Here is a 27,942-nt window from a genome sequence, read left to right as displayed (position 1 = left end):
GAGCTGTGAGAGCTCTAACAGAACTGCTCTGTGAGAACAGAGCCCAGGGTCATCTCGCTGAATGTATGTGGAGGAGTGGGCAATCAAACCCACTTCTCAAGATTTGAGGCCGACACTGTTAATTAGTCCACCATGCTGGCTCTGAGTGGGGTGCCAGAGAAATGGCTGAGGTGTTACCTCCTGCTGCTTTAAGTCCCCTCAGACAGAGATGGTACTGGTAAGAAATATACATCACTTTAATCTCTGCAGTGACCACAAATCAGCCTATCTCCCTGTGTTTTGCAAAACCTAATCTACCCCCAAACCCTTACACAGTGGGTTGTGTACATACGTACATACATACATATGCATATATGTGATTTATTGACCCCCCTCATGCTTTGCCAGCCATAGGGACCTAATAGCAGCCAGGGTGCCACTACAACCCAGAACCTTTATTTTCCCATGTCACAATCTCAACTTTGTGACATAATAGTGCAAGAGTTCCACTAAGCATGTGCGGAGTGTCATTCCTTAAAACTAAGTACATTGTTATCTGACCCTATGTAGGTGGGATTCAGTAGAGTCAGAGAATTTGACCTCCGTGCCAATTTGGAACCTCAGTACTCGTTTTGCAAAATAGTTCCTTTGTCAGTCAGCTGTGAAAGGGTTCTCTCTGGATATGGAGGGATGGGGCTGGATCTGAATACAGTAATATTCCCCCTCCTTACTTGAAATAGCAAATGATGAATATGGCAACCACAAGGGAGGAGAGGGAGATGGAATAGCCAACAGTATAGATGATGTGCAGACGGTCAAACACTTCCTAGATGGGGGAAAAGTGAGAGAAATTCCTGTATTGAAGGCTTCTTCAAGACCAGTCTGCTAACAACTGGTGTCAGGTTTCTCTACCATTATTGAACATCTGTCAGAAAAAGGAAACTCTACAATCTCCTACCAGGTCCATAGCCAACCTATCCCGTAAACATATCCTAGGAATTCTTTATCCTGATAACCTCAGGAATGTGTGTTTTAGTAAACTTACATTTGGATTGCTGCAATGTGCTCTTCGTGGGTCATCTCTAAAGACAGTATGGAATCTGCAACTGTTAATACATGGCTTACTCAGCTCCTGAGTGGGCTACACAGGGTGCTGACAGTCCCCAGCCCCATAGAGGTATGCTTGGCCTTGACCGGAGCCAGAGCATTTTTGGCCTTGGCTCCAGCCTGGTAGAATGATTTGCCAGTTGAAGTGCAAGCCCTTAGGAAGCTTTCTAAGTTCTGGAGGGCTTGCAAGACAGCACTCTTCTACCAAGCATTGGTTGAGGCCAAGGACCATCATTAAGCTGGGCCTCAAGGCAGACTCTCCATTATTCTTCTGTTATGCCTGGCCAACCATACCTTCAGGCACAGAGGGCAAGAGCGATATACATAGACTGTCTTAATGTCTTTTAAAACTTAAATTCATTGTATTGATCTGTAACTTATTCGGTAAGTTGACCAGAGACTGCAAGAAGGGGCAGCCTATGATCACAATGTTACATCTTCCCCAGATGAAACATCTTTTGTTCTTTCAGCCTTTCTTTACAAGCTTCTTTTCTCAGTAGGAGATGGTAGTGGATGACACCACAAAATGGCAGCCTCATGGTTTTAGACAATGAAAAAATACTGTTGGGAGGGAGAGGTCCAAGGGTTTTTATTGCAATGCAGGCATTACTTACCTAAATTTGGTTCATGTTAAACAAAGAACAAAGAGAAGTTTTTTTTAATGCCTTTGTCTTTGTTTTGTTCTTTGCTTTTGAAGACAAGTGTTATTCCCAGGAGTTCAGGTGATGTTCAGAAAGAAACTAAGTTAAAAACTAAAAGGAAATTTCAGCGTTTTTACTGAAAAACAGGGTTATGTTTAACTTCATTCTGACCTCTAGTGGTGCTAATTGTTTGTTCACTTATGGAAAATAAAGTCTAGAATTTTGTGAGAAGGTTGTCTGATCACACTGATACTGAAGTCAGAATTTTGGTCCAAATAGTTGTAACTAGATCACAAGATCTCAGGCAGAGAAAGGTCTTTCTCATTATCTAGTATCTGAGATCCTTCGAATGCTGAGGACAGAATCTGTATGCACAGGATGTGGATTATTACTGAGTCATTACCCCCTCCTCTTCAAGGAGGGAAAGGATAGTGTTTCCGCCATGTTGGGCTTTTTCTATTGGTTATTGTTTTAATGGGGTTTTATTGTTCTGAATTTTTTTAAACCTTGTAACCCACCAAGAGCTGGTTTGCTGGGAGAGGCGGGTAACAAATATAATAATAATAATAATCTTTAACCGCTCCTGGCGGAGCGGAAGAAATAAAACAGTAAGGGCCCCGAGGGCAGGCCCTGTCCGGGATGAGGAAGGGTGCCGATAGGCCCCTTCCCCTGGACTGACAAGCAGAGGGCCCAATCGGGAGGCGCGAAGCGCGGCTGCTGATTGGCTGTTTTCCCGGACTACAACCAATTAGGAGGCGCAAAGCGCCTCCCAACCCGCCCCACCCCCCACCAGAGCTTACCTTCGCTCCACGGCGGCCATTGCTCTGTTGGCCGCCGAGAGTGAAGGTATGCTCTCTGGCCCCTGCCCTCTACCCGACAACAGCTCCCCAGACCCCAGGGAGGCCACTGGCCGGTTCGCTGAGCCGCCCAGCACCTTCCCCGGGGCCTGGGGACCGTTTTGAAGATCAGGGGGGAGGAAAAAAGCTCCCCAAGCCCCAGGGAAGCCGATCCGCGGCTCGCGGAGCCACACATCGTCTTCCCTGGGGCCTGGAGAGCTTTTTCCCAGATCCGGGGGGGTAGGAGGAAAAAAGCTCCCCAAGCCCTGGGGAAGGCGATCCGCAGTTCCACGAGCCGCGGATCGCCTTCCCCGGGGCCTGGAGAGCTTTTTTCAAGATCAGGGGGGGGAAGGAAAAAAACTCTCCAGGCCCCTAGCGCCCACTGAATTTTGGTTTCAGTGGGCTCTACTACTACTACTACTACTACTACTACTACTACTACTACTACTACTACTACTAATAATAATAATAATAATAATAATAATAATAATAATAATAATAATAATAATAATAATAATAATAATAATAATAAACCCATCAGTCCCTATTTTCTTCTCTGATTCCTCTCCCTCTTCCATTTCCCTCAGGCGTTCTATTAAATAATTCAACCTTCTCTTTGATCTGTCGTTCTGGTGCAAAAAATATGGCACATTCTGTGTAATTGGCCCATGTCTTGTTCATGTTGGGTACCAAGTACCAATTCCCATCCACATCACAGTATCGGTAGGCATGACCTGAAAGAAGAGACAAGCCGCACTCAGCAAGCCAAACCAGACAAGAAAGAATTGCCGGAAGATGCAGACTGCACTTCTCCCTTCCCCCATGATTCCAGTTTTGGAATATATAATTATCAAATGAAAGACTACTTCTGTGAATGTGCTGAGTTGCTTTCTGTGGGCAATACTAATTGAATACCTGTCAGTTTGGATCACGTCCTGTTTGTCAGTTGTCAACAATTAGCCAGTTTTTCAATAAACTCTTCAACTATTTATTTATTTATTCAGTCAGTCAGTCAGTTGTTTGTCTGTTTGTGTGACTTTTAGACTACCCTCTTGGCAAGCCGGTATGACTGGTCAATGGCTGTTCAACAGATTCTTCCCTGATATGCTTCCTATCAGTAGAGCAGGCTTTTTATGCATGTGAGCCCTTTTCCAGCCCAACTGAGTTCTACTGACCCCTCTGCTTTGCCGATGCTCTGCTCAACAGACAGCTATTTAAAAGACGGTTAAATTAATCATCACACAAGTCAATCATAAATGCTGTGCTTAAAAGAAATCCTACCATTTGGTGTTTATTTGTGGCACCCTTAGCAATGCAAATAATTGTCAATACTTTGGACTAGAATCAATTTTGCACATGCACAGTTTTGTAAAAAATTTAAACTTGTTTGACAGGATTTTTAATCACTAGTGATGAAATTAATGGGCTTGCTCTGATTGTTGTTGTTAGGTGCAAAGTCATGTCCGACCCATCGCGAGCCCATGGACAATGATCCTCCAGGCCTTCCTGTCCTCTACCATTCCCCGGAGTCCATTTAAGTTCGCATAGACTGCTTCAGTGACTCCATCCAGCCACCTCATTCTCTGTCGTCCCCTTCTTCTTTTGCCCTCAATCGCACCCAGCATTAGGGTCTTCTCCAGGGAGTTCTTCCTTCTCATGAGGTGGCCAAAGTGAGCTTCATCTTCAGGATCTGGCTTTCTAAGGAGCTGTCAGGGCTGATCTCTAGGACTGACCGGTTTATTCGCCTTGCAGTCCAACGGACTCACAATAGTCTTCTCCAGCACCAGAGTTCAAAAGCCTCAATTATTTGACACTCGGCCTTCCTTATGGTCCAACTTTCACATCCATACATTGCAACTGGGAAGACCATAGCCTTGACTAAACACACTTTGGTTGGCAGGGTGATGTCTCTGCTCTTTAGGATGCTGTCTAGATTTGCCATAGCTTTCTTCCCCAGGAGCAAGCATCCTTCCCTAGGATGCCATGATCTTCGTTTTCTTGATGTTGAGTTTCAAGCCAACTTTTGCACTCTCCTCCTTCACCCGCATCAACAGGCTCTTTAGTTCCTCTTCGCTTTCTGCATATCTGAGGTTCACTTTCTGCATATCATCTCCATATCTGAGGTTGCTGATATTTCTCCCTGCAATCTTGATCCCAATTTGTGACTCATCTAACCCCGCCTTTCTCATGATGTGCTCCGCATACAAGTTCAATAGGCAAGGCAACAGTATACAGCCTTGCCAAACTCCTTTCTCGATTTTGAACCAATCAGTGATTCCGTGCCCGGTTCTCACTGTTGCTTCTTGACCTGCATATAGGTTTTTCAAGAGACAGATAAGATGCTCTGGTATTCCCATCTCTTTAAGAACTTGCCACATTGTGCTCCACACAATCAAAGGCTTTAGCATAGTCAATGAAGCAGATGATCCATTTCTCCATGATCCAGCATATGTTGGCAATTTGATCTCTAGTTCTGCCTCTTCGAAATCCTGCCTGTACTTCTGGAAGTTCTTTTGTCCATATATTGCTGGAGCCTAGCTTGTAGGATTTTGAACATAACTTTTGAGAAATGAGTGCAATGGTGCAGTAATTTGAACATTCTTTGGGATCCCTTCTTTGGGATTGAAATGTAAACTGACCTGTTCCAATCCTGTGGCCACTGTTGAGTTTTCCAAATTTTCTGGCATAGACCGTTTATGCACTGGGAACTTTACTGCCCCAGCTTTCATACAGGAGTACAAATTGGGGGCGGATGCGGTGCACCGGGCCAAATGCTCCCTGTGTGCGTGCAGGAAGAGGTGGGGCAACCTGCCAAAACTAAAACTCCAGCCTGCAGCCTGGCATGAAACCTCCAGTGCATAAACGGTCATATTGGGTGTAGCACTTTTACTGCATCATCTTTTAAGATTTTGCTCTGATAGCCACTACCAAATGTAGTATGTTCAACTTTCAAATACCATAAAATTCATGGCATCCCTATCCCTACCAATAATAACTAAACATAATGTCACCATAGAAGAGAAGCTGGGAGATAATGTGATCGAAACCTAACATAAGATGCTCTGGGGATCAGGTGTTATGTCTGTCAGTACTGGCCCTTATTCAAGGAACATTCAAATGAAAGATTGTAAAGCAGCCAATCACTGATCGTTTAGAGCAAGGGTAGTCAAACTGCAGCCCTCCAGATGTCCGTGGACTACAATTCCCAGGAGCCCCTGCCAGCGAATGCTGGCAGGGGCTCCTGGGAATTGTAGTCCACGGACATCTGGAGGGCCGCAGTTTGACTACCCCTGGTTTAGAGACTCTGGAAATGGACCAATTGTTGGGCTCTGTTAAAGACCAATCAGGTTACTTGTTGGAGTTGGTATTGAATAAAGAGTTGTTTTCAAAGAAATCTTTGTCTATGACTTAACATTGGTGATAAGGATGGGATTGCTGTGCTAGACAGCCTGTCCTGGCAAGCGACTGGTTCTGCCACTCACCAGAGAACCTACCCTTAGCCTCAGTGGCAAGAGGGACTGTCTGATCAACCATTCACCTCACCCTGCCTCTGTGGTGCTCTTCCAACACAGGGACCGCCAACATCCTGCATTCTGAGGGGAAATTCCAACTGACTGCGATGCCATCTCAGAGAGACTGGGCCCAATCACTGTTGAAATCACTACAGCACCCTATTGCTACAGCATTCAATCGCTACAGCACTCTATTGCTGATTGGCTGGAGTGTTCCTGCCTGTAGAAACTCCACAAATAACCATCACCATGACCACAATTCAAAGAATTTGACATTAGCGATCCTGAGACTGGGACTCCTACATCATGCGCCTTGAATGCTACTTTGAAGCCAGTGACATCACTGAGACTCGCCAGAAGTGCAGTACCCTGCTGGCGTCTGTGTCCGATCAACCTTCAAACTCACCTGAGATCTTCTGACTTCTGCCAAACTCCGGGAATCTGTGTACAACACTATCATCAGTGTGCTCCAGCATCATTTTGAACCACAGCTCACCGAGATTCCTAGGAGAACTTCTACTGGCGTGACCAACAAGAGGGCATTCATAAAATCAAAGAATGATAGAGTTGGAATGTAACTCCAAGGTCATCTAGTCCAACCACTTGCAGAATGCAGGAAATTTTCAACTAAATTCACAACATTCATTGTGGCCCTTTGTCTGTCAGCTTGCCACAACAACTTTGACAGTCTCTAGTGTATGCTCCATGATGGCCTCATCTGCAGTCTACATGATGAGCACACACAATGACACCACTTCTGGCAGTTCTGCTCCATTCTCCATATGGCACCCTTTTAAATACTTGAAGATGGTTATCAGATCCCCTCTCAGTCATCTCCTCTCTAGGCTAAACACAATAGCTCCCCCAACCTCTCTTCATATGTCTTGGTCTCCAAACCCCTCACCATCTTTGTTGCCCTCCTCTGGACACATTCCAGTTTGTCAACAACCCTCTTCAACTGGGGTGCCCAAAATTGAACACAGTACTCCAAGTGAGGCCAGAGCAAAGAAGAGTAAAGCAGTACCATCACCTCCCATGATCTGGACACGATAATCCGTTTGATACAGCCCAAAAATCCCATTTGCCTTTTTAGCCACTGAGTCACACTGCTGACTCATGTTCAATGTATGGTCTACTACTAGATCCTTTTCACACATGCTACTGCCAAGATGTCTCCCCCCATCTTATATTGGTGTATTTGGTTTTTCCTACCTAAATCCAGAACTTTATATTTGTCCCTATTGAACTTCATTTTATTCAGTTTAGCTCACTTCTCGAGCCTATCATGATCATCCTGTATTCTGTAGCTGTCTTCAGTTGTGTTTGCTACCCCTCCCGGTTTAGTATCGTCTGCAAATTTAATAAGTATCCCCTCTAATCCCTCATCCAATTCATTTATAAATGTGTTGAACAACACAGGCCCCAGGACAGATCTTTGGGTTACTCCTCTTGTCACTCTTTTCCAAGAAGATGCTGAACCATTAACAAGTACTCTCTGGGTACGATTTGTCAACCAGTTATTGATCCACCTGACAGAATTAAGATCCATACCGCATTTTACCAACTTGTGAACAAGAATATGATGTGCAACCTTATCAAAAGCTTTACTGAAATCCAGATAAACTTAGTCCACAGCATTCCCCTGATCCAGCAAGGTAGTCACTTTCTCAAAAAAAGAGATGTTTGGTCTGACATCACCAGGTGTGCAAGGGTTCTCTCAAAAATTCTTTTTCCGTCCCTTGTGAGGTGCACACCGTCTCCTGATAGTAGCCCCTCATATTGACATCGTTGACCATGATCCAGAAATCCAAACCGTTCCCGTCAACACCATTGATGTAGCCAGTCATTTACCTGCATAATTTTTCTCTCTCTTCTTATGCCTCGGCCAGTTATATGTAAGGCATTGAACCTAATGATAATGAAGAGTTGGCTTTTTAACTCAAATTAATTTTAAAACCTAATTTAGATTTATTTAATGTATTTTTGTTATAATTTATTTGAATGTATTGTCTAATTTTGAAGTTACTCACCCTGAGCCTACAAGGAAGGACAGGCTATAAGATTAAAGATTATTATTTGTTCTTTGTTAATTATGAGTGATCTGGATAGTCCAGGCTAGCCTGATCATATCAGATCTCTGAAGCTAAGCAGGATTGACTCTGATTAGTGGGACCACTAAGAAAATGCAGGGTTGCTAGGCAGAGATAGGCAATGGCAAAATACCTCTGAATGTTTCTTGCCTTGAAAAACCCTAAAGGGGTTTCCAGGGGACACCTGGCAATTCTGCCACCATCCTAATAACATAAGGTGAAAACCTGGTTGGCCAGATTCCTGCAATCTAATAAACTCCCCAAGTATAAGAAGCATGCAGTAATGGTTAACAGAGCATACATACCATCATGGTTGAAGTCATAGACATAGTCTGGACATGGGACTACTACCAGTTCATGTGGGAAACTCTCTGGCCAGCAAATGATTCCATCCCACTCCGGCAAGCAATTCCCATCTAACAAAGAAGGGAAAGACACCCTTAGTCAATGAAATGGAGACATTAGGGGGCGTTAATTTGAGTCTTTGGATGTCCTTTCCACAATTCCTCTTTAGTATGCTTTTGTTATGAGCTGGTTATCAGCTGCTGTTACTGGCTATGGAAGGACTAGAAAGCCCTTTGAGATATCCTGTGGGTAGGTTAAGAATCCACATAGAAGAGGAACCAGATCATGGCAGCAAGCTCTGCCCCACACTATACTATGTCCATCCTTGTAGAGCTTATGCATATATTCACACAATCAGGAAATCTTGAAGGTTATGTGCTCATAGGCACGCCATTGTCATCTAAGCATGAATTCTAGAAAAGGAAGACCCGTTAGCCCAATAGCATATCCATCTCCATCATTTATAATTTCACAGGGGGAAAGGGGGAAATAAACTAAAACAAATGTGCAGACAGGATCGTGAATTATAGAATATACTGCTACTAGCGAGAAAGCCCATTGCAACCAGGAATGCAATGGGCACTAGGACCCAGAGGACACCCAGAACTCTCTCTCTCTCCCCCCCCCCCCCCCATAGCTACTGGAGACATAGGAAGTAATAAGGGCTGGTTTATAGCAGGGAATGAGGGCTTGTTGGCAGTTTGGGGCGGCTCTCTCTGTCTGTCCTTCAAAGCAGGAGCCATAGCAGGTAATGAGGGTTTGTTAGCAGTTTGGCAGGGCTCTCTCTCAGGCACTGGCTCCTGCAGCCTCTGAGAGCGTCCAGGGAGGGAGGGAAGGAAGGAGCTGTAAGTGCAGGGCCAATCCCTATTCCAACTCGGACACCCCAGACCATTCCACCCCCCCTCAGGCTTTCACAAATATTAAGAGGAGGAACAATGGATAATGATACCATATTGGAAATGAAAATACCATACAGCAGTGCTTCTCAAATGTCAGGTAACTGAGATAAGTTTTTTTCCCTCAGAACTAAAACGGCAATCACTTTAGATGCAGTTTTGAAGCATGTGACAAAAAACCTCAGAGCAACTCATGCCCAGTGCCTCTGCATGAGTACCTGTTCTAGACAGCTGGTACCTTTGCAGCATCTCGACAAAATTTCGGAGATAGAATAAGGTGACCATTATTGCTGCTTTTCACGGGACTGTCCCGCCTTTGGCAAAATAGTCCCGCATCCCATCAGGTACTTAGAAAGTCCTGCACCTAACTGCAAAGTGAGCACTCGGCACAGCCCTGCCCAGCCTGGCTGCCCGGCCTTCGCCAAGCTCAAGCACCACCCCCATGCCACATGCCACACCTGTCTGGACTCCGCCTTCTTCCACAGGCGGGACCTGCGAGGGAATGGAAGGTGCACAGCAGCATGTGAAACTTCAGCCAAGAGGTGAGCAAGCAAACAAGGTGAGCCGGGGAAGCGAGCGGGTGGGGCAAGCAAGAAAATGAGGTGAGCTGGGGAAGCGAGCGGGCGGGGCAAGCAAACATATGAGGTGAGCCGAGAAAGCGGGCGGGGCAAGCAAGCAAACAAGGTGAGCCGGGGAAGAGATCAGGCGGGGCAAGCAAACGAGGTGAGCTGAGAAAGGGGGGCGGGTTTTGTCTTCTCAGCCGCCACACTAAAGTTCCTCCCTGGCTGCCTTCTCTTTGGAGCTCGTGGCCTAACCTTCCCAATTTTCTCCCTGGTGCTTTTGTAAGTGTGCGTGCTTATTGCTTTGTGTGTATGTCCCTTCCCTAGGCTAAAGCTTTCCAATTTTCTCCCTGGTGCATTTCCTAAGTGTGTCTGCTTATTATTGCTTTGTGTGTGTGTGTGTGTGCGCATATGCTGGGGTTCTTCTCCTGAGATCTACCCTGCCTTATAACTATCTCAAACCCTTCTTACAGTTAATTTCCCCTTCTCTGGGCAATTTCTTCCTATCAGCACATATTTTTCAAGATAGGGAAGTACACCATTTTAATTATGGCATCCTTTAATTGTTTTCAGTAAAAACAATTTTACTTCTATTATTAGTCCTAATGCTGACTACAGGCTTTTTGATTGATATTCCTTGAATTTTAGTCTGCATCAAAGAACAAGGGCATAGAAATGCTTATTGCAAGACCAGCTTATATGTAAAAGATTTAAAAACAAACAAACAGAGATGGAATGGCAACTTTACCAAAAACATTTTATTATCACCATGTAGGGTGTCAAATGCTTTCTCCTACAGACTTCCCCTCACTGGCATGCTGGAGGCAAAACTTTACTTTGGGGCTCTCATATCTTCAGTGCCCCTGAGTTAACTACCCCTCTCACCTGGCATTAACCAGAAGGGGATCTTACAATAGTGCTGTCAAGCAGCCACGCCCAGGGGCAAGGAGTGTGCAAGGCTCCTCAGCTGAATAACTGTAGTAACTACAAGGCACAAACTCACTGGAACTAACTACAAGGCACAAACATACAAGATAGTTCCAGGCAAAATAAAAAGAAATGGAAGGAAGGTCACTTGTTAGTTAACTTACAATCCTTCAACATCTGATGCAGCCTCAGAAGGAGTCTTACTGTTGCATAGTGAACCTCTCCCCAGGACTGTATTTACAAGCACCATCCTCCTTCATCATTCACACTAAACTTTCTTTTTTTGTCTGTCTCTCTGAACCCCAAACAAAGGAACAGCTCCCCTTTTTAGATCCCCCTCCCACATGGACTGATAGGGCATTGGCCAATCTGGGCACTAGGAGCCAGAGTTCAAGCCTGCCAGAAGCAGGACAGTCAACTGAGAGGTGTTAACACATTAAGAAGATGGCATGTTTTTTCCTTTGGGTTGTAAACTATGCTCTCTACCTAGCGAAGTGTATCTTTCCCATGCTGTGCCAGTCTTTGAGATGCCATCTAACCTGTCCATCACCATAACTGTCACATTATCACTGCCATCTGCCCCTCATCTCACAGAGCACCTTTTAAGCAACGACAGCAATCTACCAAAAAAAAAATCACTTGAGTGAGAAATATGCCAAAGAATAAAATAATACTATACATACGTTTTTTAATGTTTTATATTTGTTAATTGTACTTAATTGTTAATTGTTGAAATTTAAAAAAATTACAATACTATTTTTGCATTCTATGAGAAATTTTATTGCTCCATATAGAAACCCTACCCCCCCCCCCCCGGTCAATGGCATTCCTCTTTAGCAATCTTAAAATCTGGTCACCTTAAGATACAATCATTCAGTCATACCCAGTGCAAAGATGCAATAGAAGCACTCACTTGCTTACTGGGAAATGGAGGCTTACTGGGAGAATACTAGGCCAGCTAGTATTTTACTAGGCCATTCAGAGATGCAAGAGGCAGCTTCCTCAATGGGTTGGAACTTTGGCTCAATATGCCTTTCATTTTAAGGAAGACAGTGTATTGTAGGCCACAGTTCCGAGATTACAAATTCAGCAAACTAAGGGGGAAGGCAAATGGGCATTCCAAATGATCTAAGATTATTTTCTGCTTTCAGCAGGCCAAGGGATGTTAAACTCGGCCTATTTGTTTCTTTGTTCTATGGTGTCCTTTATGTATGCATATTTCACAGTTAAATAGATCTTTTTGCAATGTTTTAAGAACATTTTCACTGGCAGTCTTCAAGCAAAGGTGGAATACACACTTTTCTTGGATGCTTTAGGATGCTTAGGGCTGATCCTGCATTGAGCAGGGGGTTGGACTAGATGGCCTGTATGGCCCCTTCCAACTCTATGATTCTATGAAATTCTTGTTTCCATTCCAAGGGCTAGAGATGCAGGAATACCAGGTACCTTTCACTTTCTCCTGCAGGGCATTTGTCTGCATGTGACATATTGTTTTTGCTTTGTTTAGCAAATAAATTTGCTCTTCTTTTGTTAGCACATCATCCGTGTCCACCTGCCAGAGAAGAAAGAAAAGGGGATTAGGCTCAGGGAACGAGGCAATGGGAACTGTGCAAAGAGACTGACTGTGAGCTCTAAGACTTGGACCTATAGTGGTGCTGCAAATAATTCAGCCATAGGGGAAGTACTCCTGGGTGAGTTTATTTGTATACAACTAAATTTTACAGCTATATGTATACAATTAAATGTTCTGGTCCTTTCTGGACTTTTTCAAGCAATTGTTTGAGAAGTGCATGCAATAAGTGTGGCAAACTGGAAAGAGTTCCTGAAGAAATCAGAGCACCCTCCTGGCTTGTAAATCCCTGGGTTAGATCTAGCCTGCTTTTTCACCCCATCTTGCCTAATTCTCTTCCTTTCTGTCCCACCTGGCACATGTAGATTCTATGATCCCTAGCATAACCATTTTGATGCTCTAAGATAGGCTTTCTCAACCAGGGTTTCATGAAACCCCAGGGTTTGTCGATGGCCATGGAAGGGTTTCCCAATCATAGAATCATAGAATAATAGAGTTGGAAGGAACCTCCTGGGTCCAACCCTCTGTACTATGCAGGATACTCACATCCCTACCGCTTATCCACTGTAACTTGCCACCCCCTTGAACTTTCACAGAATCAGCCTCTCCGTCAGATGGCTATCCAGGCGCTGTTTAAAAATGTCCAAAGATGGAGAACCCACCACCGCCCAAGGAAGCCTGTTCCACTGAGAAACCACTCTAACTGTCAGGAACTTCTTCCAGATGCTTAGACAGAATTTCATCCCATTGGTTCTGTTTCATCCCTCCAGAGCAAGAGGGAACAACTCTGCTCCATCCTCTATATGGCAGCCTTTTAAATACTTGAAGATGGTTATCAGATCCCCTCTCAGTCGCCTCCTCTCCAGGCTAAGCAGACCAAGCTCCCAACCTTTCCTCGTACTATAGACTAGGCCTGAAGTATACAGATGAGCTTATGTAATGAGTATTATTTGCTAAATTATTTGTGTTTGTTCTGGTTAGAGGACCTGTTCTCTTTTTGAGGATTAAGGTCACTTGACAGTTCTAATATGAGCCTGGGATCTGCATCTTTCACTTGATTTGGCTTGGAAATTGTTTATCATTAGGAGAAAATGTCATTTCGACCTCTTGAAGAGGAAGATGTCACTTGTCTCTGGAGATAGCATGGGTTGCCTGAATGATGGAAAATAACAGAGACATGGTGGTCTCTATGATATTGGAAGAGAGTTGAGGAAGGAATGGATCACCTAGCTACGGTGATCACCTAGCTACAGTGAACTACCTTCCGAGGAAGCCTGTCCCACTGAGAAACCACTGTCAGGAACTTCTTCCAGATGTTTAGACAGAATTTCTTTTGAATTAATTTCATCCCATTGGATCTGGTCAGACCCTCCAGGGCAAGAAAGAACAACTCTGCTCCGTCTTCTATACGGCACCCTTTTAAATACTTGATTTAAATACACTGGTTACCAGCTTCTGGATCAAGTTCAAGGTCTTGGTTATGACCTTTAAGGCTATACGTGGCTTGGGTCCAGCCTACCAATGGGACTGCTTTTCTCCTTACGCACCCCGTAGGGCACTTTGCTCTGTGGGTATGAATCTGCTTATGGTCCCGGGAACCTGGGAGGCATGCCTAGCCTCAACCAGGGCCAGGTGTCAAGCGTTGAAAGAACTCACAACTAGCTTCTTAATAATAAGAAAGCTTTATTGAGAAGTACTGCAAACATCAAGACTGGCGAAGTCAAATCTGACTTGAGTGCAGATTTGCTTCTTCTTATCAATACAATTCTCCCGCCCAAAACTTGAAAGTTCCCAAGGGAGGGGAGAAAGAGAGAGAAGAGGCACATGCAATTTAAACAATGATACATTCTCATGACCTTGAATGGTTGATAGCAAAACCGGGCCCAGCCGAGAGGCCTCAACAAGTGATAAGAGTTACAACAACATATATTTCACTTTTACTAGTTAGCATGATTACAGGACCTGAAGCAACCAGGCGCCAAGCAATATAACTGTCATGGAAGAACTCAGGCTAATTTATGACAAGGATTCTAACAATCCTGACATCCTTCCACCCTAAAAAGACCCCTCCCCACACTAGCCCGCATCCACTGGTCGAGGGCATTCAGGAAAAGCACGGTGGAAAGCCCGAAGGAGGCGGGGGGCTTTCACATTCTCCGCCTCCACCCACTCCCTTTCCCCTGAAGGGAAATCTTTCCAATCCACCAAATATTGGAGTCGACCCTTGTGCACATGAGAGTCCAAGATCTGGTTGACCTCGTAGTGGGTGTCTTTATCAATATAGACAGGCACTGGTGTTGAGAGCGGAGGGTGCCACACATCCGGCGCAGGGGCTCGCCGCAGCAGGCTGGAATGAAAAACCGGATGCACATTCCTGTAAGTTTTAGGCAAACGCAATTCCACAGTCACAGCATTGATCAGTTTTACAATGGGAAAGGGCCCCACGAATTTGGGACCCAGTTTCTTAGATTGTTGCTGACAGCGTAGGTTTTTTGTAGACAGGTAGGCAAGGTCACCTACTTTCCAAGCTGGTGCAGGTGCACGTTTTTTGTCTGCCTGGGCCTTATAACCTTGTTTAGCCTCCTCAAGGCTAGAGACAATGTCAGGCCATCCTGCACTAATAGTTGCCGCCCATTTTGTGACTTCAGGGGCTTCAACAGAGACTAGATCCCAGGTGGGTGCAGCAACTAGGTCTGTCCCGTACACCACCTTAAAGGGAGACACTCCAGTGGAGGCATGCACCCCGTTATTGTAGGCAAACTCAGCAAGAGGCAAGAGGGCAACCCAATCATTTTGTTGGTGATTAATAACACAGCGCAGGTACTGTTCAAGAATTTGGTTCACCCGTTCAGTCTGCCCGTTGGACTCAGGGTGGTAGCCCGACGTCAGGGCTTGCTCTATCCCCAGCAACTTCAAAAGCTCCCGCCAGAACCTGGCAACGAACTGAGAGCCTCGATCCGTGAGCAATCTCCTAGGAATTCCATGTAGTCGGATTATGTGAGTCACAAACATAGAAGCCAGTTTGGCCGCTGAGGGCAAGCCCGCACAGGGAATAAAATGGGCCTGCTTTGAAAAGGCATCCACCACCACCCAAACTACAGTCTTGCCCTGGCTGGAAGGCAGGTCCGTAATAAAGTCCATGGTGACATCGGACCAAGGGCGGGCAGGGGTGGGCAGAGGCTGCAGCAGCCCTCGTTTCTTTCCTCCTGGGGGTTTGGAAACCAGGCAGGTAGGGCAGCCCTGCACGTACTTCTCTACATCGATCCTTAATGTTGGCCACCAATAATGTCTCCTGAGCAGGTGCAGAGTTTTCACGAAACCAAAATGTCCTGCAGTTTTTGCATCGTGACAAAGTTTTAAAACGTCCCCTCGCGCTGCCGCTGGAACGTAAAGGCGCTCCCCCTTGAAAAACAGGCCCCCCTTGTCAACTAGGGCAGGGCGGAGGGAGGCAAACTCAGAGTCCAGTAACACCTCCTTCTGAACCCACCCACCGGGAATCGGGTTTCCTTTCTTTGTTTGACTGCGCGTCACTGCTGCCATCCCCAATTGGGCGGGGGTGAAAACTGTATCCACCAATGGGTCGCGCTTACTGTTGTACTGGGGCAAGCGAGAGCGTCCGCCAAAAAGTTCATTTTGCCTGGCAGATGCTTAAGAGTAAAGTTGAAACGAGAGAAAAACTCCGCCCACCGCATTTGCTTGGCCGAGAGTGAGCGGGGCTGCTTGAGTGCTTGGAGATTTTTATGGTCTGTCCAAACTACAAACGGGACTGCAGACCCCTCCAACCAATGCCTCCAAGTGGCAAGGGCTAATTTCACTGCGGCTGCCTCTTTTTCCCAAATCGCCCAGTTGCGTTCTGCCCCGGAAAACCTCTTAGACAGATAGGCTAAGGGGTGCAACTTCCCATCCTCCCCCTCTTGCAGGATCACAGCCCCCATTGCTACATCCGAGGAATCTACTTGCACGGTAAATTGCTTAGTGGGGTCAGCATGGGCCAACACCGGTTCAGATGTAAAAAGGAGCTTCAGATTCTCAAAAGCTTCCTGACACAGGGGGGTCCACTGGAGTGGGGCGCCCGGTCAATTTGCCGCCTTTCCCCCTTCCTTCGTTTTCAACAACTCAGTGAGCGGCAATGCCACCTTGGCAAAACTGGGAATAAACGTTCTATAAAAGTTCGCAAGCTGGACGTGGTCAAACAAGAAATGAGAAGACTGAACATCGACATTTTAGGAATCAGTGAACTAAAATGGACAGGAATGGGTGAATTTAATTCAGATGACCATCAGGTATACTACTGTGGACAAGAATCTTGCAGAAGAAATGGAGTAGCCTTCATAATCAATAAAAGAGTAGGAAAAGCAGTCTTGGGATACAATCCCCAAAATGACAGAATGATCTCAGTTCGAATCCAAGGCAAACCATTCAACATCACAGTGATCCAGGTCTATGCCCCAACCACTGCTGCTGAAGAGGATGAAGTTGATCAGTTCTATGAAGCCCTACAACACCTTCTAGAAGCAACGCCAAAAAATGATGTGCTTATCATCATGGGGGATTGGAATGCTAAAGTAGGAAGCCAAAAGATAACCGGGATAACAGGCAAGTTTGGCCTTGGAGTACAAAATGAAGCAGGGCACAGGCTGGTAGAATTTTGTCAAGAAAATACAATGGTCATAGCAAACACTCTTTTCCAACAACCCAAGAGACGACTCTACACATGGACATCACCAGACGGTCAACACAGAAATCAGATTGACTATGTGCTCTGCAGCCAAAGATGGAAAAGTTCTATCCAGTCAATAAAAACAAGACCAGGAGCTGATTGTGGTTCAGATCATGAGCTTCTTGTTGCAAAATTTAGGCTTAAATTGAAGAAAGTAGGGAAAACCACTAGGCCACTCAGGTATGAACTAAATCATATCCCCAACGAATACACAGTAGAGGTGACAAATAGATTTAAGGAATTAGATGTGATAGACAGAGTGCCTGAAGAACTATGGACTGAGGTTCGCAACATTGTACAAGAGGTAGCAACTAAAACCATCCCAAAGAAAAAGAAATGCAAGAAATCAAAATGGCTGTCTGAGGAAGCTTTACAAATAGCTAAGGAGAGAAGGGAAGTGAAAGGCAAGGGAGAAAGAGAAAGATACACCCAATTGAATGCAGAATTCCAGAGAAAAGCTAGAAGAGATAAGAATGCCTTCTTAAATGAACAGTGCAAACAAATAGAAGAAAACAATAGAATGGGGAGGACCAGAGATCTTTTCAAGAAAATTGGAGATATGAAGAGAACCTTTCATGCAAAGTTGGGTATGATAAGGGACCAAAATGGTAGGGACCTCACAGAAGCAGAAGAGATTAAACAAAGGTGGCAAAATTATACAGAACAACTATACAAGAGCGAGCTTAACATCCCTGATGACCACAGTGGGGTAGTTACTGACCTGGAGCCAGATATCCTGGAATGTGAAGTCAAATGGGCCTTAGGAAGTCTGAGCAACAATAAAGCTAGTGGTGGTGACAGCATTCCAGTTGAACTATTCAAAATCTTAAAAGACGATGCAGTAAAAGTGCTACACTCAATATGCCAGCAAATTTGGAAAACTCAACAATGGCCACAGGATTGGAAAAGGTCAGTTTACATTCCAATCCCAAAGAAGGGCAATGCCAAAGAATGTTCAAACTACCGCACCATTGCACTAATTTCTCATGCTAGCAAAGTTATGCTCAAAATCCTACAAGCTAGGCTCCAGCAATATGTGGACCGAGAACTTCCAGAAGTACAGGCAGGATTTCGAAGAGGCAGGGGAACTAGAGATCAAATTGCCAACATACGCTGGATCATGGAGAAAGCTAGAGAGTACCAGAAGAACGTCTACTTCTGCTTCATTGACTATGCTAAAGCCTTTGATTGTGTGGAGCACAACAAATTGTGGCAAGTTCTTAAAGAGATGGGAATACCAGAGCATCTTATTTGTCTCTTGAGAAATTTATATGCAGGTCAAGAAGCAACAGTGAGAACTGAACATGGAATCACTGACTGGTTCAAAATTGAGAAAGGAGTTCGGCAAGGCTGTATACTGTCGCCTTGCCTATTTAACTTGTATGCAGAGCACATCATGAGAAATGCGGGATTAGAGGAGTCACAAATTGGGATCAAGATTGCAGGGAGAAATATCAACAACCTCAGATATGCAGATGATACCACTCTAATGGCAGAAAGTGAAGAGGAACTAAAGAGCCTGTTGATGCGGGTGAAGGAGGAGAGTGCAAAAGTTGGCTTGAAACTCAACATCAAGAAAACAAAGATCATGGCATCCGGCCCTCTCAATTCCTGGCAAATAGATGGGGAAGAAATGGAGATAGTGACAGATTTTATTTTCCTGGGCTCCAAGATCACTGCAGATGGGGACTGCAGCAAAGAAATTAAAAGACGCTTGCTCCTGGGGAGGAAAGCTATGGCAAATCTAGACAGCATCCTAAAAAGCAGAGACATCACCCTGCCAACAAAAGTGCGTTTAGTCAAGGCTATGGTATTCCCAGTTGCAATGTATGGCTGCGAAAGTTGGACCATAAGGAAGGCCGAGCGTCAAAGAATTGAGGCTTTTGAACTCTGGTGCTGGAGAAGACTCTTGCGAGTCCCTTGGACTGCAAGGCGAACAAACCGGTCAGTCCTAGAGGAGATCAACCCTGACTGTTCCTTAGAAGGCCAGATCCTGAAGATGAAACTCAAATACTTTGGCCACCTCATGAGAAGGAAAGACTCCCTGGAGAAGAGCCTAATGCTGGGAGCGATCAAGGGCAAAAGAAGAAGGGGACGACAGAGAATGAGGTGGCTGGATGGAGTCACTGAAGCAGTCGGTGCAAACTTAAATGGACTCCGGGGAATGGTAGAGGACAGGAAGGCCTGGAGGATCATTGTCCATGGGGTCGCGATGGGTCGGACACGACTTCGCACATAACAACAACAAAAGTTCGCAAAACCTAAGAAGATCTGGAGCTGCCTCCTCGTCCTGGGGGGTTCCCAGGCCAACAAGTCACGTACTTTGCCCGGATCCATTTCAATTCCCTCTTTGGAAACCCGGAACCCCAGAAACTCCACCGCATCCCGGTGGAATTCGCATTTTGAAAGTTTGGCAAACAGATGGTGCTTCCGCAGCCGGCTGAGCACTTCGCGGACTAATTTGGCGTGTTTGCCCAGGTCTTCTGAATACACCAAAATATCATCAATGTAAACCAGCACCCCTTGATAGAACAAATCATGCATACTTTCATTTATCATGTTCATGAACACACCCGGAGCGCCGGCGAGGCCGAACGGCATGACAGTGTATTCAAATTGACCCAAGGGGGTGTTAAAAGCGGTCAGGTACTCATGCCCCTTCTTTATGCGGACCCTGTAATAGGCTTCTCTCAAGTCCAGTTTTGTAAAAATCCGGGCCCTCCCCAAATGTCCCAACAAGTCCTTAATCAAAGGCAAGGGGTAAGCATTGCAGGTGGAAACAGCATTCAGCCCTCTGTAGTCCGTACAGAGGCGTAGGGACCCATCCTTCTTTTTCACAAAGAGGACTGGGGCAGCCAGGGGGGAAGTGGCCGGTCTGATAAATCCCCTGGCTAAATTCTTGTCCAAGAACTCCCTAAGCTCCTTCATTTCCCTAGGGCTCATTGAATACAGTTTGGCTTTGGGAAGTGGCTCCCTCTTCTTCAGCTCAATTGCACAATCTGTTTTACGGTGGGGAGGTAGTTGGTCGCATTCGGTCTCTGCAAACACATCCTCAAATTCTCGATACTCCCGTGGGAGGGCAGGCGCCCTAGCCGCCCCCACTGCGGCCACGGTTCGACAGCCCTGCGTGGGTTGGGGCCGCACATGCTGCTTGCAACTAGGTGACGAAAACTTCACTGTCCCTTTCTTCCACTTTACCGTGGGATCGTGCTCCCGCAACCAGTCCAGCCCCAACACACACGGAAATGCAGAGTGGGGCGCCACCAGGGGTTGGATCTGCTCCCAATGTTTTTCAATGTCCAAGTCCATCGGGAGCGTTTTTACCGTGGCCTCCCCCCCTGGGGCACATTTCCCATCCAGTTGAGTAATGGGTAGGGGCTCCCCCAGAGGCACCTTCCCCACCCCCAAAGTCTCGGCTAGCGCTGGGCTAACTAGGGTTTTAGTACAACCCGAGTCCACTATGCAACGAACCCCCAATTTTTTCCCAGAATTGGGCTCTGTGAGAGTTGCGGGCAAGAGGACCAGTGGAGAGTCACTCACCGCGCGTCTGCCCCTGCCGGAGACCTGCTGGCGGGGCGCCTTCACAGCAGGTCGTCTTCGTTTCCCGACTGCTCCTCCGATTGTATTTCTTCATCTTGGCTGCTGCCTTCCGATTCTTCCACCACAGTCGCGGCACCAGCCGGTGCAAGCAGGGACTTGGCGGTTTTCTTCGGGGCCACTTTCTTGGTTGTAGAAGCTTTGGCTGAGGTTCCCCCCGCTGGCTTGGTACTGGGCGAGGTCTTGGTTGGGCATTGGGCGAGAAAATGGCCAGCCTGGCCACAGGCCAGACATAATCCCTTTTCCATGCGCCGAGAGCGCCCTCTCGGTTCCAGTTTAGCCTTGGGCTTGGCTTTCTTGGGAGTAGAGGTCTTCCCACCCGTCTTGTCAGCAATTCCTTTATATTCGGCCGCCCGCTCCAGACGGCTTTCCATCTCTCCTGCCAGCTGCACCCAACCCAACACAGTCAGTGGGTCTTCCAAAAGGAGGCACTTGCTGGACAAGTCTCCGGAGAGTCCCCCCACGAAAGCATGCACTCTCTGGGGCTCAGTCCAATCCGGCACAGCTGATGAAAGTTCCTTGAATTCCCTGGCATACTCAGCCACCGTCATTTTCCCTTGCTTCAGGGCCTTGAGTCTCTTTTCCGCCGTCTCCTTCTCGAAAGGCTCCACGTACATCAGGCGCATGGTTCTTAGGAAGTGATTGTAGTTACGGACGGCTCTCGGATTGTAACGATAGAGGTCCATGAACCACTTTGCCGCCTTTCCTTCCAAGCACTCCCCCACGAAACGAATGCGCTCGGCATCGTCATTGAAGGTGAACCCCATGTCCATCATGTAGGCTTGAAGATGCACCAGGAACGACGGGAAAGTTGACGGATCACCCGAGAACTTGGCTTTGAATTTGTAGGTGCTCCGCATTTCCACTCCCCTGAGATGGGGAGGCAGACGTCCCGGGCCCCAATCCATTGGAGCCCGCGCTCCACGACCAACACCTCGACCAACTCCTACCGCTGCTCTCGCCGCCGCCGCTGCTCTCGCCGCGACCGCTGCTCTCGCTGCCGCCACGGCTCCAGCCGCTCCGCCAGCCGCCCCCGTGGCTCCGTCCGCGGCCCCAGCTCCGTCAGCAGCCGTCGCTGCAATTTGTAATCCACCGGCTCCAGCAGCCAGTCCTTGGGCCACGACTTGACCCACGCCCTGGAGTCCCGCTCCTCTCCCAGCATCGGCCCCACCAAGGCCGCCATCGTCTTCCTCTTCCTGCTGCTGCGCTGCCGCTCTCGCCGCCGCCAGGGCTGCGGCTTCGGCGGCGGCATTCATCGCCACCTCCTCGCACTCTCTCAGGGTAGGAAGATCCCCCAGCCTTTGGCCGCCAGGCTCGCGGAAGTCCACTTGCAACTCGCGCAGCAAGCGTCTCGCCTCACGCTGCTCTTCCGGATCCAATCGTCCAGATCCACCCTGCAGCCAGCTGGTCACCTTGTCAAGTTTCTGCTGCAACTCCCGCACCTCGAGGGTGGACGCCATCCCTTGGCTGGGCACCCCCACGGGCAGTTGATCAGGCCACTGCTCATCACCTGTCAGGTGGTCGTACTTTGATAGACGCCTGCGTTCGGTGATGTGCGTTTCCAGGAAATCTCCGTGACCCGGGGTTGCATCTCCCAAGGCTCTGGCCATGCCCGAGCTAAACGAGCCCATGCCGGCCACTTCGCCCTGAGAGAAGTCCCATTCCAGGCCCTCTTCCTGCTCAGTATAAATGTTACCCTCGTCCTGCATGTTGGCAGGCGAAAGGTGTTGTGAGATTTGACTTAATGTCAAGCGTTGAAAGAACTCACAACTAGCTTCTTAATAATAAGAAAGCTTTATTGAGAAGTACTACAAACATCAAGACTGGCGAAGTCAAATCTGACTTGAGTGCAGATTTGCTTCTTCTTATCAATACAATTCTCCCACCCAAAACTTGAAAGTTCCCAAGGGAGGGGAGAAAGAGAGAGAAGAGGCACATGCAATTTAAACAATGATACATTCTCATGACCTTGAATGGTTGATAGCAAAACCGGGCCCAGCCGAGAGGCCTCAACAAGTGATAAGAGTTACAACAACATATATTTCACTTTTACTAGTTAGCATGATTACAGGACCTGAAGCAACCAGGCGCCAAGTAATATAACTGTCATGGAAGAACTCAGGCTAATTTATGACAAGGATTCTAACAATCCTGACACCAGGGCCTTTTAGTTCCTGGCCCCTACCTGGTAGAATGACCTCCCTGAAGAGCTAAACTCCTGTGGTTTAAGAACAGGCTCCCTTTCCCTCCAGGTTCAGGATTTACTATTAATTGAGCCACTATAAAGCTCCTCTATCTACCATCCTAGACCACATGTATCATGTTGCCAACTACTAGAAATGTTGGAGGGAAAATTCTATAAATTTGTACCACCATTTTAACATTATCATTGTTATAAATATTGTTAGTCTTCTAGGGGAACTTTTAACTAAGGATATTTTTATTGTTAAGATATTGTTTTTATGATATGTTTGTGAACCATCATGAGCTGGGAAATGCTGAGAGTGGTGGTATAGAAATATAATTAATAAATAAACTAAATAAATAAATATATTTCCCCAGACTGAACTCAGGGTTTTCTCACAGTCAATCCTTCTGTTCTACATGTTACCTTTGGCAGAGTGATCACCAGTATGTCTCTTATTAAATAAACTAACACTGGTTAAGTACCTGAACCATGGTATTCACTGTGTTGGAGAATGCAGAGAGAGTTCACGGTGGCACTTGTTTAGGTCCATGACAATGGCACACTGGGGTGCTACACTGGATTGCTCCCATCCATCTCAAGCTATGCTGAGTTCCCTTGGGCCTGAAGCCACAAATATACAAAGAGCTCAACCACCTCATTGCCCAGGGCAATTGTGAACCAGTCTCTACCGCGAAGTGGGAAATGCTCATCATGACCCCACTCAAGACAAAAAGCAGCAATTTATGCCAAATACAAATGCACAATCAACAAAACCTTACAGCACTATGCATATCCAGTTCTAGTTGTCAGCTATCTCCTCACATCTCTGTCTGGGTGCAAGGTCTTTGTAATTTTCAGACTTGCCCAGCCTACCAGCAACTGCCTGGAGATAATGCTATGGCAGAGGCCCAGATGATTGTTACACATAGAGGTGCATTCCATGTCAAGACTTCAATTTGGGGTAAGTGTGTCCCCTGGCATCTTCCAAAACTTAGTGGAAGATCTGCTCCAGGGCTTGTTCGAAGTCGTCTCATATTTTGACCATGTCCTGATCTGCAGTGTCTCAGATGAAGAGCTTGCAGCATGTCTCCATTCCATCCTGATCGAATTCCAGTCTGCTGTGCATCAAGAAAGAAAAATGCCAGCAGGGGGTGTCATCCATCGAGTGCTTTGGATTTCACCCAGCATTCACCCAACAGCATCTAAATTCAAGGTCATTCAACAGGCACCCACGCCTAAATCAAAGCCTGAAACGTAGGCCTTTTTAGGGCTGCTCAATTTTTATCATGCCGTCTTTTCAAACAAGGCTTTGGTAGCCAAGCCGTTGCACAGGCTCCTGAACAAGCAAGACCCATGGGTCTGTTCCTGTCAGCACCAGACCACATTTGAGAAAGTAAAAGGTCATGCACCAGCCTGGAAAGGCCATGGGCCATGTTGATGCACTCAGCTGCTTCCCTCTCTGTGACCTCAACCTGTCCCTGGCTCATCACATCCTGCTGCTCAAAGACCTTCCGGAGCCACCTTTGCATGCCTCTGATATTGCCTCTGCTTCAGCCCAAGACAAGGTTCTGAACTGGGTTTGGATGGGGTGGCCTAAGGACTGGCCTAAGGATGTCTTTACCCCTTTCACAGCCTCACAGTATGAGCTATCTGCCCACAAGGACTGCCCAAGCTGCAAGCTCATGTCCTGTTGGCTCTCCACTGTCAGAAGTGTCATGCTTATGCCATGATTGTTAGCATTTGTTAGATGTGTAGATGCCTACATCTACACATATACCTGTGTCAGGGCCAGTTTATTGCCACATGGCTTCTGCACCTTGGCTGGGCCAGCGCACACTGAAGATGAGGCAGGGAGGGTGGCAGGGAGTCCCTGCGCCCTCTCGCCACTCCTTCAGTCTGCTCTGTCCCAGCCAAGCCACAGGAACCACAAGGCTCCCATAGTTTGGCTGGAACAGCGCTCCACTTCCCTGCTGGGTGGGGGGGGGGAACGGGGATTTCCAGAACTGGCCCAGCCGAGCCACCGGAGCTATGTGGCTTCCACGGCTTGGATGGGCCAGCACATGCTAAAGGTGAGGCGGGGAGGGTAGCAGGATGTCCCCATCCTCCCTGCCTCCCCTTCAGTCTGCGTTGTCCCAGCTGAGTTGCCAGCCTGATCAAGATGGGGGGAGGGTAGGAGAGAGCCGTCCTGGTGCTCCCTTGACCTTCCCTTGCATAGTAAAATGGCTGCCTACAGCAGCCTCCACTAATTCCTTTGCACGTCAGTTGAGGCTTCTGTTGGGATGGAGGTATTTTACTATGTGAGGGAAGGGCAGGGGTGATCAAGTTGGGAGAGTGGGTGGGAGGGAGCTGTCCGTGCACCCCTGCCCTTTCCTCATGTAGCATAATGGCTGCACTCCCTGCAGCATCTGAGGCTGCTGCAGGGACACAGGTATTTTATACTATTTGAAGGAACAGCAGGGGTGCCAGTATAGCTGACAATCTGATCAAGTTAGGGGGGAGGGCGAGAGGGAGATGTCGTGGTGCACCCCTGCTCTTCCCTCGCATAGTAAAACAGCTACATGCCCTACAGCAGCCTTGGCCAGTTGCTTTGCACACTGGCCAAGGCTTCTGCGGAGGTGCAGGTAATTTAATATGTGAGGGAGGGGCGGGGGGGCCCAGGACGGCTACCACCCAGATTGAGTTGGGGGGAAGGGAGCTGTCCTGGTGCATCTAGTATCACACCCAGACTTCTGGCGGAGTGAACCACTGACTGTTGTACCCCATCCAGGTTGGGTAGAGAGGCTTCCTCACTTGGACCCTTCCTGCCCAGCCATAGGACCTCTGTCTTTGAAGGGTTGAGCTCCAGATTACTCTGCCTGAGCCATCCCATCACTGTTTCCAGGTATCTGGCTAAAGATTCTGAGGGTGTACATGCTGAACAAATATTCGATCCCATTAAGTAAAAGTTCTAATGTAAAAATTTGTTTCTGTTTTCTGTTTGCAGTCTTCCCTGGCATAGGGATTGTAATGCATTTGTAGACTTCACCCTGAGAATTTCAACTTGGGAAATCTAAACACAGGAACATCAATTTGTGGACCTAAATCTCCTGCTTCTCAAAATGAACGAATGATCTAACTAGCCTATTTCAATTTTGTTTCAGTGTCTGTACCACCCTTTTCTCCCACAGCTAACTCGAAGTTGCTTACAACAGCTTCTCTTTTTTCCCCAACAACCCTGTAAGGCAAGTCTGGCTGAGAGTGATCCCTGTAAAGCAAGTCTGGCTGAGAGTGGACTAAGGTGATCCATTGAGTTTCTGTGGCAGAGAGGGGATTGGAATCTATATCTCCCAGACCCTAGTAGGCTACCCTAACCAATCAATCTTTCAGGAGCAATAGACAAGAGTACTTGTATGTGTTTTCAAGAAGATGAGACTACGCCATTACAAGAAACTTATTTTGTCATATAAAACAGCAGAACTGAGATTCTTGTCAGAGAATTTTTCTAAAAGCTACCAAAACATGGGTTGCTGCGAACAGATCACCTGTGTGCATATTTCATAGATAGCATCATGCAGAATGAGCAAGCCATTGTTTTCATTCTAGCTCCCATTCACACAGGTCAGTCAAAATATATTTATATGGGTGACCAAATATAACTAGTGGTTCTCTTTTCTGGAACAAGAAAAACAAGCTTGCTAGATTACCATGACACTTAATAATGTTTTTCAGAACTGTTCAGGACTGGCTCACACAGTCAAACATGCCAGCACTTTTCTGTGCCAGTCCAGATGTTTTGGAGAAACACAGCCTGGAGGGAGAAGATTTTTTCATTTGTCGTGTTCAGTCACTGCCTGGTCATGAGTTCTGGCATAGAACAATGACCATGTCTCACACAGAATGCTCATCAAAACAATTTGCACTTGCTCAATACTTTATTTAACCCCCAATGAAATGGATGGGATTTGCACCAGAATCCCCTTATACAAGTTTATGGGGGAGAGAACATTTGCAGCACCCCATGTTTACAATAAAGCCATAACAGCAGCACAAAGACTGCAAATTGGGTCAGGGAAACGAACTATAAAAGGACTTACCAAAGCACCAACCATATTCAGAAGAGAGAAGCAGAGGACAGCTGACATCGTGCTTCCTGCTTGGGCCAAGACCTCCATGGTTCTCAGAGCTTTGGTTCCAGCCAAAGTAGAAGAAAGTTCTAATCACGACAAGTTGAGTTCAACCTTTAGAACCATTCACTCCATGCTCATTGATGCAAATTCTGCATGCATCTGATGGAGATACTGGGTGTCCAAGCTCATCAGTTCCCAATGGGCCTCTCTTGCCAGTGTCTTCCAGAAGTTGGAGCTTTCACAGCCAGGAGATATCACCCTCAAAGACTGATCAAAGTCAACTGTAGGCAGTCATTTAACTGGATGGCTCCTGAGATTGATGTGTCATGATATTCAACGTCCCTGTTTGTTTCTGTTTCAACATGATCAGGGAAGCACTGGTAATTTTCTCCTGCAGCTCCTTGTTCCCCTCCAGAGCTGAAGAGCTCAGGTTTGTTAGATCACGCCTAGGTGCTACATTTTCCATGCCTTGGCAATATCTTCCCATAACTGCTTTTTTCCCCTTTGCAGTCTTCAGTCATGAAACATTTCACCTCCTGGTACAGAAGTTAAAGTGATTCCTTAGCCAGGGTCTTCTACCTGCATGGGGGGAGGGGGGCACTCCAATATTTATTTCCTTTCATTAATGACAACACTTTCTCAAAGCAGCTTATTTCCTTTTCCCATCCTCCATTTTTCCTTCATCACAACCCTGTGAGGTAGGTTAACTGGGACTGTGTGACTGGTGCAAGATCACCCAACAAACTTCCATGGCTGAGTGGGGATTCAACATTTGTTCCCCCTGTTCCTAGTATGGGACTCTGACCACAACATCATGGTGGTCCATACCTCTTTATCATGGAAATATGCAAATTTCATAGTAGTAATG

General features: G+C 46.7%; 1 protein-coding gene across 2 annotated transcripts in view; it reads right to left on the bottom strand.

Moving 5' to 3' along the window:
* Positions 1-27,556, bottom strand: part of LOC143825881 (parathyroid hormone/parathyroid hormone-related peptide receptor-like) — a 35,129-nt gene extending 7,573 nt beyond the window's left edge. For both annotated transcript variants that reach the window (XM_077314274.1, XM_077314275.1), the window contains exons 1-5: positions 27,042-27,556; positions 12,340-12,445; positions 8,471-8,581; positions 3,173-3,297; positions 711-805 (exon numbers count right to left, since the gene is read on the bottom strand). In XM_077314274.1, coding sequence (XP_077170389.1) covers positions 711-805; positions 3,173-3,297; positions 8,471-8,581; positions 12,340-12,445; positions 27,042-27,119 — 515 coding nt within the window. In that variant the 5' untranslated portion in view covers positions 27,120-27,556. The remainder of the gene's footprint in view (positions 1-710; positions 806-3,172; positions 3,298-8,470; positions 8,582-12,339; positions 12,446-27,041) is intronic.
* Between the last annotated feature and the right edge of the window lie 386 nt (positions 27,557-27,942).

The sequence above is a fragment of the Paroedura picta genome, chromosome 16 (assembly GCF_049243985.1).
Source record: "Paroedura picta isolate Pp20150507F chromosome 16, Ppicta_v3.0, whole genome shotgun sequence".
NCBI lineage: Eukaryota > Metazoa > Chordata > Lepidosauria > Squamata > Gekkonidae > Paroedura > Paroedura picta.
Note: the sequence above shows the minus strand (reverse complement) of the source record. Positions and strands in the feature narration are given on the sequence as shown.